Source organism: Trifolium pratense, linkage group LG5 (genome assembly GCF_020283565.1).
Source record: "Trifolium pratense cultivar HEN17-A07 linkage group LG5, ARS_RC_1.1, whole genome shotgun sequence".
NCBI classification, from domain to species: Eukaryota; Viridiplantae; Streptophyta; class Magnoliopsida; order Fabales; family Fabaceae; genus Trifolium; species Trifolium pratense.
The window spans coordinates 30,865,181-30,880,640 of record NC_060063.1 but is presented as its reverse complement, the minus strand read 5'-3'; the positions used below and the strand labels follow the sequence as shown (position 1 = coordinate 30,880,640).

General features: G+C 34.6%; 1 protein-coding gene across 2 annotated transcripts; it reads right to left on the bottom strand.

Moving 5' to 3' along the window:
* Positions 1–781: 781 nt before the first annotated feature.
* LOC123882810 (adenylate kinase 5, chloroplastic) lies at positions 782–9,477 on the bottom strand. 2 transcript variants are annotated; one of them, XM_045931410.1, is made up of 20 exons: positions 9,312–9,429; positions 9,148–9,281; positions 8,941–9,048; positions 7,772–7,900; positions 7,528–7,662; positions 6,718–6,864; positions 4,892–4,966; positions 4,705–4,801; positions 4,312–4,358; positions 4,064–4,192; positions 3,699–3,734; positions 3,528–3,608; positions 3,271–3,409; positions 2,973–3,052; positions 2,729–2,794; positions 2,078–2,107; positions 1,886–1,995; positions 1,412–1,549; positions 1,260–1,289; positions 782–1,159 (listed from the first exon to the last, which is right to left on the bottom strand). In XM_045931410.1, exons 1-20 carry the CDS (start codon positions 9,355–9,357, stop codon positions 1,129–1,131), a joined length of 1,788 nt encoding a protein of 595 aa, XP_045787366.1. In that variant the 5' UTR covers positions 9,358–9,429; the 3' UTR covers positions 782–1,128. The 2 variants fall into 2 exon arrangements, with proteins under 2 accessions (XP_045787366.1, XP_045787365.1); XM_045931409.1 differs by having other exon boundaries at positions 9,148–9,477.
* Positions 9,478–15,460: the final 5,983 nt, after the last annotated feature.

Genomic DNA, 15,460 nt, shown 5'->3' with positions numbered 1-15,460 from the left:
ACCTTGAGATTTCACTAAACCAAACTTTTATAACAGAATCAGCTAATAACATTTACAACCGAGAACTCTCAACACAAACAATGGGATATCACCTCCCTTGTGCAAGAGTCTCTAAACCAAGAGATATCACCTCCCTTGTACAAGAGCCTCTAAACCAAGAGATATCACCTCTCTTGAAAATATATCACACACTCACAATCATTTTTATTTAATTATATTTTTGCATAAACTGGATTTGGAAATTGCATATTTTCTTATGGTTTAAAAATATGTTTTAGCATGCATTTTACTAAGAGATTAGATTACTAAGAGATGAGATCGGTTTCCAGAAAACACACCGCATATTACCTCTGCTACCCATCTGAAAAATGCTTAGGGCATAAGGTGTCTCGGTTGAGGAAGAAACACGTGCCAACGAGTGCTCGTCATTCGATATCTCTCTTTCTTTGTGTTTCAAGAGTGCTACGTGTCACATTGACGGTTAGTATCTAATGGATTCTTCTATCCAGGTAGTTCTAATGCAGATCTTTGATAAATCAACCTGTCGTAGATCCTAATTTATATACATGCTCGTATGTTTATTTGACTTTCGCACTAAAGTATGATTATATGTTTAATCTTTATCGTTGAGCATGTCTTTGTATGATTAATATTAAATTAATTTCAACATTATCTTCTCCATAATATATATTTAATTAGGGATATTATGTAGATGAAATCATTAATATAATTGAAAATATAGAGACCCTATAAAAAGGAAGAATTTGTTCGGATGGTTCTATATTTCAAGAGGGAAGTAGTATTAAAATCCCTCACATCTTCCATAACCAAGAGAAATTAGCATAATGATTTTAGGGTCACAAAAAAGTAATCAAAAAGTCAATACAATTTGTACCATGTGAGGCCCATAATATTTACTATATTAATACAGTTGCTTGTAAACAAATTTCTTCTAGCCTTTTTTGATACTATCAAGACCATTTATAATTTGAAAATTCTTTGCATCTTCAAGCTGTTCCACCACCAGCAAGGTGTACAACAAGCTTAGACTTTGCCATAATTACTTGGCAAATTGTCACAATTCTTCACTTATAATAATGTAGAAAATCAAAGACTTTGACACTTCCACTATGCATAAAATATCTCACTCAAGAAGCCCCTGCAGAAGAAATAGGTACATCAATTAAAATAGATTAAAAAGTTTACCACAAAAGGAAAACAAAAAAACTAATAATAGACTGATGCTAGATGTTTCTAACCAAAACCCTGAGGCTTTCCCTGTTTCATTTCTGCAAAATTTTCAGATAAAGAATTCAATGAGTGTGATAATTTGTCAAGTTTAAATTTTAATTAATAAAGTCAAGATAAGATGAACTGGTTTCATAGCTTATAAAAATTGAACATTTGTTACCTTGGTTTTCCTTCAAAGGAGCTGTTAATTTCATCAATAGTAGGCCTTTCAGTAAAGGTAGACAAAATGACATACTTCTCTTTACCAGATGAATCATCTACTCTCTTGTACAGCTCATATCGGTATGGATACGACATCCTACATCATAAAGTAGTGAATTTGAAGTAGCATACCAAAAAATTAAATAACTATATTAAGCGACGCTAATGGCTATTTTATACCCTGTTTCTTGAGTTTACAAGGTCAAACTCTTACTACTGAGCTGACACCTCAGAGACATTAAGGAATTTTCAATTTGATATATGATAGAATTATTGTAGTAAGTGTAGCTCTAAGAATTTGTGTTTATGATTATGTGTATATATTTGTCATGGTGACACATGAATTCTCTCACATGGTTTCACATTGGTCTCTTTCTGAAAAATGAATGTGATTCAAAAAGTTCCAAGAATAGAAATATATGTTTCATCTAACCTGAGAGCTCCCATTATGGGATACTGCGTTCCTGCATAATAGAGAAGCCGAAAGAAATAGCAACTTTCAAATGATGCTGCATACTCAAGTCTTTTGTCTCGCCCCATTGTCTAGGTGATTAAGAAGACAAAGTTATAATCTTACTTTTCTCGTAATAAATTGTTATCTTCAACTCGCTGGTTTAGTACTCACTTGCATAATACCACTAGAAGCAGGTAAATCCTGAATTCAAAGAAATGTATTAGTTTTGTACATTGGAAAATGACTAATAATAATATAGATGTGAATGAATTGTTCAAAAAGATGTTAAAGGTTGCAACATCCCCGGAAAGACAATGTAAATTAAGATATTCTATGCATCTATGACGACTAACTGCCAGCATATATTTTGTTAGTTGTAAGATCTTTTCTACTATGGTTAGACTTGATGGCCTCTCCAATTAAATGAATATCGTTTATTTTTAGTCAAAAAAAAAAAACTACCTTGCATATATTCCCTCTATTCATGAGATTTATGATATTTGTTTCAATAGTTTTGTTGATGCAGTAAGTAATTCAGAAAACGGTAGAAATCATTAAAAATCAGCTCTCCGCGTGCAATTGAAAATACAAGGCTAGCCTATTTAGTGATTAGTTTATAATGGATAAACTGGTAGATGACTTCCATGTTACAAGATAGCTAGGTCAACCATGCATGTCATGATTTTTGCTCAGTAAAAAATTCATCAGTTTTGGATTATCTATATTTATCTAAGTCGTGACAAATCTGAAATTTTTGAAAATCCTGCAACTATTTCATGAAATAAACTTGAACCATGAAGTATAGGGAACTAGGAAATGAACCTTAAGCTTAGCATTGATCAGGATAACAGGTCTGTGTTCGGCAGCACTGGTCATTGCTCTTAAATCCTGCACATCAAACCTCCGAAAATATTAAGAAGGCAAAAAATGAAAAAAAAAAAAAAAAGAAAAGAAAAGATAGCAGCTCGGAAATATTAAGGAAAAAAAAGAAGAAAAGATAGCAGCTCGGAAGAGTTTAGAAGAAGATATCACTAAAATGTGTCAAACTCCCACTCTATCCCCTTACATCAATAATACAATTCCCTACAGCATTTTGAGGAGCCACTAAGATATACATGTCATCTTGCTCTTCAACTTCTGCCGCACCTGAGAATGGAAATTCACAAGTAAATGCTATGTCTATATATCACAACCAAAAGGAAAACAATATCAATATAGCAAAAAGGAGAAATCCATATAAATATTCCCTGTAGAATTTGTATTTCTGTGTAATGTCTGTGTGTCAAGACAGTAAAAATTCATAAGGGGTAATAAATCAAAAGCTGCAACAGCAGAACTATACAAGTTGCAGCTTATTGATATACCTATAGAACCAATGTTGATGAATGTTCCTTTAGCACCATAATCACCCCAATCCATGAACTCTAAAATCTTTCGACTTCCAGCAAGCTGCAATGGCATTCCAGCAAGAGCACCTTCTCCCATTGATCCTTGTACACAAACCTTCATTCCGAAGTCGAAGAAAGTTTAAACAAAAAATACTAGTTAATGTTCACAGATAGTAGTGCCTTCTAGACAAAGAAAATGTTCTATGTTAGAGCAAAATGAGTAAGGAAGACACCTTTACACGTTTCCCATCATCAGCAAATGAAAGTGCAAGAGATCGAATAAGTTCCATCAAGGTGCCAATTCGATAAACGTCCTGTATACCAAAATACATGGTTATATCAAGACATTAAGAGAAAATCGAAAGTGAAAATCAAAAGAGAAAAACAAAGTCCATACACCATACCATTTCTGGATTCAGTTCAGGAATGTTGATGTCAACCTAATTGATTTGGAATGGGAAAAAAATATATATCAGCTTATGCCTCAAGGGTATTACAAACAAGACCGATGTAAAATGTGAAATATTATTTATTCCTTCCGACCTTCCTAAACTTCATTCACCTCAGTTATCAGTATTCAGTTTTGGTTTTACCTCTTTCTAACACGGAAAGAATGTTTTGTAAGCAAAAAGAATGTTGATTTTTATAATCTACATTTTTCATTTAGATATGGAATACTCAAATCTAGTGTCACCCAATTAACAAGAAGATTTGACAATGTTGCAGGTTACAATTATATACAATTCTGGGACTAAAATTATTCTAATACCTTCAATCTAATTTTTCCATCATTGATAGCCCTCTGTGTAGCTAGTAGCACATCATCATAGAAATATTTCCGGATATCTCGAGAATGAGGAATGTTATTTAGTCTAGTAGGAATTCCTCTCCATTTATCCTGTAACAAGCTAAAGCAAAATAAGAAACAATATACAAAGGAGGCTTTTGTAGCACTTACAGAAGGAAAAATAATCAAAATAAAGAAACAAATGCCTTTTACAAAGTACTACCATCTACCTGGATCAAAGATGCTTTCCCCTTTTTGATATCAAGAATTGATTTTTCTGAATAAACAACAGTTAGTAACTAGTCTTAAAAATTCATCAACTTTTCATACCTACATATCAACCCCCATCATATCAATCAAGACTCTAAACTGTAATTAGAGTTTCATTCGGAAAGTGATGTGTACCCCCGTATCATAAGATTCATAACAAAACAAAATAGCAGAAGGATGCAATTGCCTACATATACTAATGAAACTGGTTTATTAAATACTATGTCAATTTTGAAACTCTGGAAAGCACCTTTACATAAGCTCATTAGCAATATCCCTTCATAATATAAATTTGCAATTCCCTACAAGTATATCATGGTTGAAGTTTGAAATATACTTTTGAAAATTCATACCTCCAGATTTCACTACTTTCACTTTATCTTGTTGCAATGGAGATAATAAAGATTCAATATCTTTGAAAACTTCTTCTTTGGGACGGCTTCCATCAATCTGTACATATCCAAGATAAGTTAAAAGTGAGAATGTCTCATTGGTTGACATTATTGGCATACCACAGATAAGAAAATAATATTCAGTAACCTTATTCGTTATGTTTGAGTAAGAGGAAGATACAGCTTCTGCATTTTGTTTATATATCTTCAGGCGTGACATAACCTGAAAAGAATCGAATAAGTATACATAAGTTAGTTCAGAAGTATACAGATTCATTATCTGCTAAAATGTTAACTTAAACAACATCACTAAAACATGTTCCTTGTTTAAGATGAACTTAATGACTACATTTTCTGCTTCAATATTACGCATTGTAGAAATGAAGCACAAACATGCACAAATGAAAAACACAACAATTACAGAAAGAGATGCTTATATCATGGACATTGCAGTCTTTTGAAGACATTTAAAGTGTATTTGAAAACTATGAACCATTCCTTTGGAACCCCCTTTTCTAAAACCAGTGATAATCCACCAGTTTCTATAACTTTTGACCCTTAATGCTATTATTACTAGAGAAGAAAATCTAAGATGGTTTAGCCCTACCAAATTTGCTGCAATGCTGTGACAGAGAGGAGGAAAATTTAAAAGAATGGAATCTAACTGCAACATGCATTAAATATTTCATGTATATGAATGACCAATGTAGTCAGGTTCGGGATCCTACGTAGGATCGGGAGGCTGGTGGAGGGTCGTAAGGTCGGGATCGTAGCTCGATTCGTAAGAACCTACTTAAGGGTAAAATGGTAACTTCACATATATACATATACACAGAACCACAAAATAATAATAATAATAATACATGAACACAATAAACTTAATTAATATTTCATATATATATCATTCCAATTGTTCATAACTTCATAACCAACCAAGTACTAAGTTAATAAAATAAGTAACCAACGGCCTATGCATCATTCACAAAAGGAAGACCTATCATTCACAACTAAAGGATGAGATAGATGAAAACAGAGAGATGGATGAGATGAAAACAGCAGATGAAGGAAAAATTAACACAGACAGGATAAAGGAAAAAATGAGATAGATGAAAACAGAGAGATGGATGAGATGAAAACAGAGAGATGGTTTGAAACAGAGAGATGAGATAGATGAAACAGAGAGATTGATGAGATGAAAACAGAGAGATGGTTTGAAACAGAGAGATGAGATGAAACGAAAGTGAAGGAAAGGAACGAGATGTTAGGTTTGAAACAGAGGAAACAAAAGGAAACAAAAGGAAAGGAACGAGATGTTATGAAGGAAGCAAGGCTGAATCGCGATTGAAGAATTGAGAAGACACATGACGGCGTTTCTTTCTTCAGAGAAGAAACGCGTATTTTTCTTAGGGTTTCTGAGAAAAAAGAAGCGTGTTTTGTACTCTGTGTCTTGACCCGACCCGGTTTGACTGCAAGGCCCAACCAATTTTAAACCCAAATCGTTTTTTTTTTTACGAACCTGCTGTTGCTTTACGCACCACCACAAAAAAGCGCGAACCTGACTTCAAAAAGCCCCAAAAACGAACCTCCATGGGTTCTTAGCTCGTTTAGCCTTCATGAGCACGTAGGATCGTACGATCCTACGACCCGGTGCGCGAACCTGACTACATTGTGAATGACAACCTATAATGCATTAACAAAGACCAAAAAGGTATGGTTTCTCAGTTTGATTGCATATACGAGTATACGACAAACTCGTATATTTAAATTCTCAAAAATATTGCGAACAAATTTTCCATACAAAAAAATGCAAGGCTCATTAATGGTAACAAGTAGTTATTGTCATATATTTTCATTGAGACCAACATTTCCTTGTTGCAATGATCACACATATCCAGTACATTTTCAGAAGATACATACCAGTGCTATATCAATGAATACAGCCAGAAATTAAATGAGGAGTATAGTATACCATACCTTTTCTTCGGTGTCATCTGGACGAGTTACCAACCTTGCTTTGATTTCTTCAGTCTCCGGTGGAAAAAACTTCTGATGATATATTTTGCCAGTTACTGGGTCTAGCCTTCTACCAACACATCTGTCGATCAGAATTTCATCAGGAACCTGAGTATTAGAAAGTTTAATAACTCAGCAAGGAAGATGAAACTATTTGTTTCTGATTAACACCTATGTATAGCATACATTAACCAATGGAATGCAATTAAATTACGTATATTGTTTCAATACAACAATAGAAGCAAAGCAAGTTTTCATGTTCATTATAAATAAGAAATGCTTTAGGATTTTGTTGAATATATAAGTTAATAAGTTATGAATTTTCTTTAAGTCTAATCATTTTGCAAACTTGTTCTGGGTGAAACAATTTTTGGTTAAGCTGTACTTACCTCCTAGATGAACTTTGGATTACCAGGGCCCCCTTCTCCTGGGAATCGGAGGATTAACACCAATTTTTTTTTTTTTACAAACTTGTTAGTTAATTCAGTAATAAACAAAAAAAACAGTGCCTCTTTAAATTAAAAAGGTCACACTTGTAAGAACAGAGTAAACACTGAGTAAAAGAAATAAGCCAATGATTGATGAATTTACTGAGCTTTAAGAAAATTGCAAATTAGCTTGAAGAAAATTGCAAATTAGCTGAAGATGATTTGGATATAATAGAAAAATAAATTGTTACTATTATCTAGTTTTGTTTGCGAAAAATTAAAGGAAACCAACATCACAAAAAACATAATTCAATAGTATGCAATTACAAAACATTTAACATACATCTAATACGATATACACATCAGGTCGTATCTGCATTTCCTCTAGACTCTCAGCTTGAGCCAAACTCCGAGGGTAACCATCAAGAAGCCACCCTTTTTGCTTAACATCTTCGCAAGACAATCGTGCTGCCACCATCTACAAGATAGAAAAAAACAAACAAAACAGAGGCGTGTCGTGCCTTTCAACATATGAAAATGGAGCAAGAACAGAATAGAAAATCAAAATGTGCAATTCTTGACACTACAGCTGTGACGATTTCATCAGGAACCAAGCGACCAGCATTCATGAACTCTTTTGCTTTATTTCCTATTTCTGTGCCAGCTGCTACTTCTGATCTTAGCAAATCCCCAGTTGATATGTGCACCAATCCATACTGCAGAAACAGACAACATATATGATCAGACGGCCTACAGCCTTTATTTCAATGAATTCACATTACAAGCTGTCATGCCACTTTTATCAATAACATTAAGATATATGAATTGAAGACATTAAAAAGATATAGTCCTTCTGCCTCATGATATATATCAATTTTCAACTTTTGATTTGTCTCAAATTATTTGTTACATCAGATTACACTACTTATAAGTTATAATCCTTTTAATCTCTTTAACAGCTAAACTAATAAATCATCAAAGATAGTTATTTTACAAAGGTAATCAGTACTTAGTAATATTTTTTATTTTGTTTTGATAATTTTATTAATGTGTATGTATTATCTTAAATCACAAATAATATTAAACAGAGGGAGCATAACGCTAGACAGATAGAAAATAAATACTCGTTGTGCCTCGTACTCTTTTTTCATTTAAGGTAAGATACACGTCTTAAAAAAATAAATGATATTGATTTCTTCTTTGTTTTTGGCTAAGTAGCCTAGTGACCAGAATTTCACCCCTTAAAGATGAATAGGTGGAGAATTCCGAGTTCAAACCTAAGCCTCTACTTGTATAGTTGCTATGAACCCAATGTAGATGATCCCCGGCTGCCCACTCGTGACCCAACTCTGGTATCAGAGCTGATGGTTCGACGAACGATTTGACTGGGTGTGGATGATCCCGACCCAACACAATGTCCCTACCAATTGAATTATGCTCATGGGAACAACTATTTCCTATATAAATCAAAATGAATTACTAAAAATACCCTTATTAATTCATTACTACTTATATTTAATATAAGCCCTAAGTCATCAGCCATCAGCTATAAGCTATAAGCTATCAGCTAAGCTAGTTTATCAGCCAAGTGCTATTTTTGCCAAACAGAGTCACAGTGATTAAAACTATTCCAAAAAATACAGTACAATTTCTTCAATTAAACTTTAGTTTTCAATGAACCAAATTACCATGGACACACACACACACACACACACACAGAGAGAGAGAGAGAGCGAAATAAATAATTAACACAAACCTTACTAACAATGAGTTCACATTGTGTCCCTTTTCCAGATGCAGGTGCACCTGATATCATGACCTTCAATGGATCGCTTGTAGAGCAACTTATCACCTTTTGTAGTGCCTTTATCAAAAAACAGCACATAATCATGATAAGTAAAAGAAATGGATGGTAAATAAACAAAGGACATAAATATGTAATTAATTAAATAATTAAACGAACCTTGGGTTGTCTTAATGGGAAATAGGTATTGCGAAAGTGTAAGTTGGTTAACCGAAGAGATTGAGTGCGAAAGTGTAAGTGGTGGTGAAGTAGACATGGCTGATAAGAAGAAGAAGAAGAAGAAGAAGAAGAAGAAGAAGAAGAAGAAGAAGAAGAAGAAGAAGGAAGAAGAATTGTTGAGTGGACAGAGAAAGAGGAGGAGCGCAACATTGTTGCTGCCTTTGAGTGAATGAAAAATCAGTTTTTTGGTTGGTTCATAGTCATTCACACACTATAACGGCAACCAACCAAGGCCACTGCTTCTTTACATTATTAAAATACAGATTTATCATTTTCTTTCTAAAATACATTTATATTATATATATATATATATATATATATATATATATATATATATATATATATATATATATATATATGGGGTTTCTAACTTAGACCCTAGTTAGGTCTAAGTTAGCAAGATGCACCTTTTCAATTGGACCAAAATACCCATTCTTTTTAATTAATTAACCAAAATACCCATTAATAGACGCGGATTAAGTGTCGCGCGCGTACCGAAGGACCATGGTTACAGACCGTTGATTTCCATCAGACAGCCAAGATCTGATCTCATCAAGACTGTCTGATCAATCCGACAGCCCAGATCATCCTGATCCATCAGATTCCAGCGCGTGCGCCACACTGGATTACACCTTGGAGAGAAAAAAATTTGCTTTTTAAAAGTAGGAAACGTGTCACACAATGGTTGGCTGGACGTGATTTTTGTTCATTTAATACTTTGAACTCAATTATTTCGTTGTAAATTAATTTTTTATTTTTTTTTTTTATACCAAAATTCATAATTTTTTTTTTCTACAAATAGAGACTTGGTTCGTTTGATTTGGACACCGAAAAAAAAATGCAATTTTTCACTACCTTAATCTCCTTTTTTGTCTACTAAATACGTTACTTGTGTGTTGTAATTTAACACGCACCACTCAACCAACTCACTGAAACCATTATACCAGGAAAATAGTAGATAATATTCTGGAACTTTTGGTATATTTTATGAAATTTTTGGAGACCTGAAACTATTTTTAGTTAATTAAATGAGATAAAACGGTAATTAAAAACTAATGTTTGCTTCTGAAACCATTTTACTGGTAGAATGGTTGCACATAGTTGTATTCTGAAACCATTTTACTGGTAGAATGGTTTCAATGAGTAATTTATTAATTGTGTTTGCTTCTGAAACCATTTATCTGGTACAATGGTTTCAGAGAGTTGTAATCTGAAACCATTTTGCTGGTAGAATGGTTTCAGTAAGTTGATTATTAGTTATTTGCTTCTGAAACCATTTAGCTTGTAGAATGGTTGCACATAGTTGTACTCTGAAACTATTTTACTGGTAGAATGGTTTCAGTGAGTAATTTATTAATTGTGTTTGCTTCTGAAACCATTTATCTGGTACAATGGTTTCAGAGAGTTGTAATCTGAAACCATTTTCCTGGTAGAATGGTTTCAGTGAGTTGATGTAAGGTAGTGAAAAATGAGATTAAGGTAGTGAAAAATTAGGTTTTTTTTTCTGTGTCCAAATCAAACGAACCAAGTCTCTGTTTGTAGAGAAAAAAAAATTATGAATTTTGGTATAAAAAAAAAAAAAATTAATTTACAACGAAATAATTGAGTTCAAAGTATTAAATGGAAAAAAATCACGCCCGGCCAATCAGACAGCGACACGTGTCCTGCTTTTAAAAAGTAGATTCTTCTCTCTCCAGGGTGTAATCCAGTGTGGTGCACGCGCTGGAATCTAATGGATTTGGATGATCTGGGCTGTCTGATTGATCAAACAGTCTTGATGAGATCAGATCTTAGCTGTCTGATGGAAATCAACGGCCTGTAACCATGGACCTGCGGTACGCGCGCGACGCTGGATCCGCGTCCATTGATGGTAATTTGGTTAATTAATTAAAAAGAATGGGTATTTTGGTCCAACTGAAAAGGTGCACTTTGCTAATTTAGCAGCCGCCTATATATATATATATATATATATAGGCGGCACTTCAAATGAGAGCAAGGTCTTATAGTGAGAGATGAGAGGAATAAATATAAACCATTAGATGTAAAAGGACGATTCTGATTAAATCTAAACTTTGATTAATAATTAAGATTCAATGCACGCTATAATAGTTCTCTCCGTCTTCCCCAGCGGCCTTCCATGTTTCAATTCCCAGTTTCCCACACACCTAATTCATTGTATCTGTTAGGATAGAAAGGAAAAGGAAAATTGGAAAGAAAGATTCATTGTATTGAATTGAATGAATTGTTAATACATGATTACTATCCTTATATATTGCAATCTAGGATCTATGATAAGCTAAAGTGCATCTTACATACACTAACTTATTCTACAAGTTAGTTATAAACTAAGACTAACTATGTACATATTTCTCTAATTCCTCATTGCTCAGATCATTTCCATTGATAGTTAACATCCTCCCACAAGCTGATGCTTGATATATATCAAGCAATCCAAGCTTGGACATGAAATGGTTGAACTTTGGCACTGGCAGAGCCTTTGTCAAGAAGTCTGCTAGCTGATCTTGTGTGGCTATGGGAAGCAGTCTCATCATTCCATTTTGTAACTTTTCCCTAACAATATGACAGTCTATCTCTATGTGTTTAGTTCTTTCATGAAAAACTGGATTTGAAGCTATATGCAATGCACTTTGATTATCACAAAACAAGACTGGCTGCTTTGTACATTCTATTTGCAAGTCTTTCAATAAGTATAAGAGCCAAGTCAATTCACAAGTTGCTGATGAAAGTGCTCTATATTCTGCTTCAGAGGAAGATTTTGAGATAGTTGACTGTTTCTTTGCTTTCCATGACACAAGAGATGAGCCAAGGAAGAAGCAATAGCCACTAGTAGACCTTCTAGTATCTAAACATCCAGCCCAGTCTGCATCTGAGTATCCAAGTATCTGCATATCTGAATTTCTGTGGAAGATAAGGCCTCTTCCTGGGTTGTGTTTGAGATATCTGATAACCCTGCATGCTGCTTTGTAGTGAGTAACAGTTGGATTATGCAGAAATTGGCTTAACTGTTGAGTAGCAAATGTGATGTCTGGTCTGGTGTTGGTGAGGTACAACAGTTTTCCAACAAGCCTTCTATACAAACTTATGTCCTCAAATGGCTTACCATTATCTTGATGTAGCTTGATGGATGGATCTAATGGTGTAGAAGCAGGTTTAGAACCAAGCAAACCAGAATCATGAAGCAAGTCCAGGCAATACTTTCTCTGAGATATACTTATCCCTTCTTTGGAGTGAGCAACTTCTAAACCAAGGAAATATTTTACCACACCTAAATCCTTAATTTTGAAATTGTTGTCCAAAATGGTTTTGATTCTAGTTATCTCCTGTATGTCAGTACCAGTCAAAATCACATCATCAACATATATCAACAATGCAGTGAAATGATTTTGTTGCTTGATTGTAAAGAGAGAATAATCAGATGTGGACTGTGTATATCCCTCCTTGACTAACAAGGATGTAAGTTTCTCATACCACTTGCGGCTAGCCTGTTTCAAACCATACAAACTCTTGAGCAACTTGCATACTTGATTAGGCTTAGCACACTGAACACCATCTGGGATCTTCATATACACATCTTCTTGCAAATCTCCATGTAGGAAAGCATTGTTGACATCAAGTTGATGCACAATCCAGCCCTTAATGGATGCAATAGCAAGTAACATTCTCACAGTGGTAAGCTTGGCAATTGGGGAGAAAGTATCAAAGAAGTCCAGTCCCTCTATTTGATTGTAACCCTTAGCTACAAGTCTGGCCTTATATCTTTCAACAGTTCCATCAGATTTATGCTTAATTTTGTATACCCACTTACTCCCAATAGGCCTTACATTGGGTGGTAAGTCAACAATTTTCCAAGTGCCAGTACGAGCTAAGGCCTCCAGTTCAGAATTCATAGCCTGAATCCAGTGTTCTGACTTACAAGCTTCACTATAGGTTTTAGGTTCTGTGTGTTGTGTGAGAGACAAAGTGTAGACACTATGTGAAGAAGATAAATGATCTAAAGAATGAAATGAGGAGATAGGATAGAGTGTACCTGAAGATGAAGATTGCAGTGAATCACCTGATGAATTGCACACAAAATCAGACAGATAAGTAGGCTTATGTTTCACTCTTGCTGGTCTAACATTTGGTGGTGAGGGGGTAGATGAATCACTGTGAGGAGAGACTGATGGTGAGGAAGGAGATGGAATAGCAGTAGGATTAATGGCCTCATAGGTAGTGTGGTCAGATGGTAGTGTGGTTAGGGGCTCTATTGTTGAATCATTGACAGGTTCAGAAGGTGTATGAATTTCTGAGGGTGTAGAGTTAAAAGTGGAGTGGTAATGCCAATGAATGGATGAATTATTGGTAGTATATGGTAAAATGTGATCAAAATGGGTGACATTTCTAGAAAGAAAAATGGTTTTAGAATTCAGATCAAAGAGAATAGAGCCTTTGACACCTTGCTTGTAGCCTAAGAAAACACATTTCCTGCCTCTTGGTGACAGTTTAGTTCTATTAATGCTCAAAGTAGATGCATATGCAAGGGAACCAAAAACCTTTAATTCATGCAAATTTGGTAAAGACTGATGTAGCATTTCATATGGAGACTTATTTTGAAGAACAGGAGTAGGCATTCTATTCATGATATATGTAGCATGTAAAACTGCATAAGACCAAAATTTTTTAGGCAAATTTGAATGATACAGTAGAGCTCTAGCAATGTTTAAGATGTGCTGGTGCTTTCTCTCTACTCTACCATTCTGCTGTGGAGATTCAACACAGCTAGTTTGATGTAGAATACCCTTAGAAGCATAAAATTCAGTCATAAGAAACTCAGGGCCATTATCTGATCTCACTATTTTGACTTTATGATTAAATTGAGTCTGAATCATATTTATCAAATTCATAACATGATTTCTTGTTTCAGCTTTTGATTTCATTAAAACAATCCAAGTATATCTGCTATAATCATCTACAGCAGTGAGAAAATATGAATGATGATGAAAAGATTTTATTGAAATAGGACCCCAAATATCAAAATGGATTACATCATAAGCATGAGTTGCTTTATTAAAACTAGTATTATAAGGAAGTTTCTTGTGCTTAGCAAGGTGACATATGTCACATATTCCAGTTGGATCTGCTATTACATAGGGAAACTTATGGTGCAAGCTAGCTAACCTAAGGTGGGAAGGGTGTCCTAATCTGAAATGCCAAAGGGCTGATTTAGGGATAGATTTGTGGTTAGAACCATCAATAGATGCCACATGAGCTACTTTATCTGTAAGCTTGAGATGATACAATCCATCATGTTCCTCAGCTGAACCAATCATCTTCAAAGTCTTCTTGTCCTGAATATGACAATGTGAATTAGTAAAATTGACTATATAATGAGGTGATTGACACAATTTTGAAACTGCAATCAAATTTATAGAAAAGCTTGGAACAAATAGAACATTTGTAATGACAAATTGTGGTGAAAACTGAACTGTACCAGAAAGTTTAGCAATGGCAAAATTACCATTTGGAAGAGTAATATTAATAGGATTAATTTCAATGTATGATTGAAACCAAGATAATGAACTGCATATGTGGTGACTAGCACCTGAATCAATGATCCAATTGCCAAGAACACATGCATTATGAAGAGAATGAGATATACCTTTATGAATCACTGATGTATGATCAGTGATCATGGAAGAACCAACCTTAACTGAGCTTGCAGAGGCAGAAGTAGAAGCAAGATTAGAATTCTGAAGCAGTGACATTAGCTGATTATACTGCTCTTGAGAAATTGAAGGAGAAGCAGCTGCAATTGGTTCAGAAGAGGCTCCCTCAGGTGCAGCATTAGCAGATGCAAATTTCTTCATGTGTGGAGGAACACCATTTTTCTTGAAGCAATTCTCAACAAAGTGGTTATCCTTACCACAAAAGGTGCAATTACGAGGAGGCTTAGAACCAAATACAGCTTTATTGGACTTAGCTGCATTGACAAGAATCTTAGATTCATCAGGCTCAGTGAAGTTACCTTGGCGTTCATGCTGAATCACCATATGAAAGACTTTGTTGATTGGAGGAAGAGGATCAATGAGCAAAATCTGTGACTTCACAGTGGAGAAATTGTCATTCAAGCCAGTGATGAAACGAATTGTCTGAAGGAGAGTATGATTCCTGCGTGCAGAGCGCATAGCCTCACAAGCACAACGTTGGCGACAAGTACAAGTAGGAAAGGGAAGGTATAGCTCCAATTCTTCCC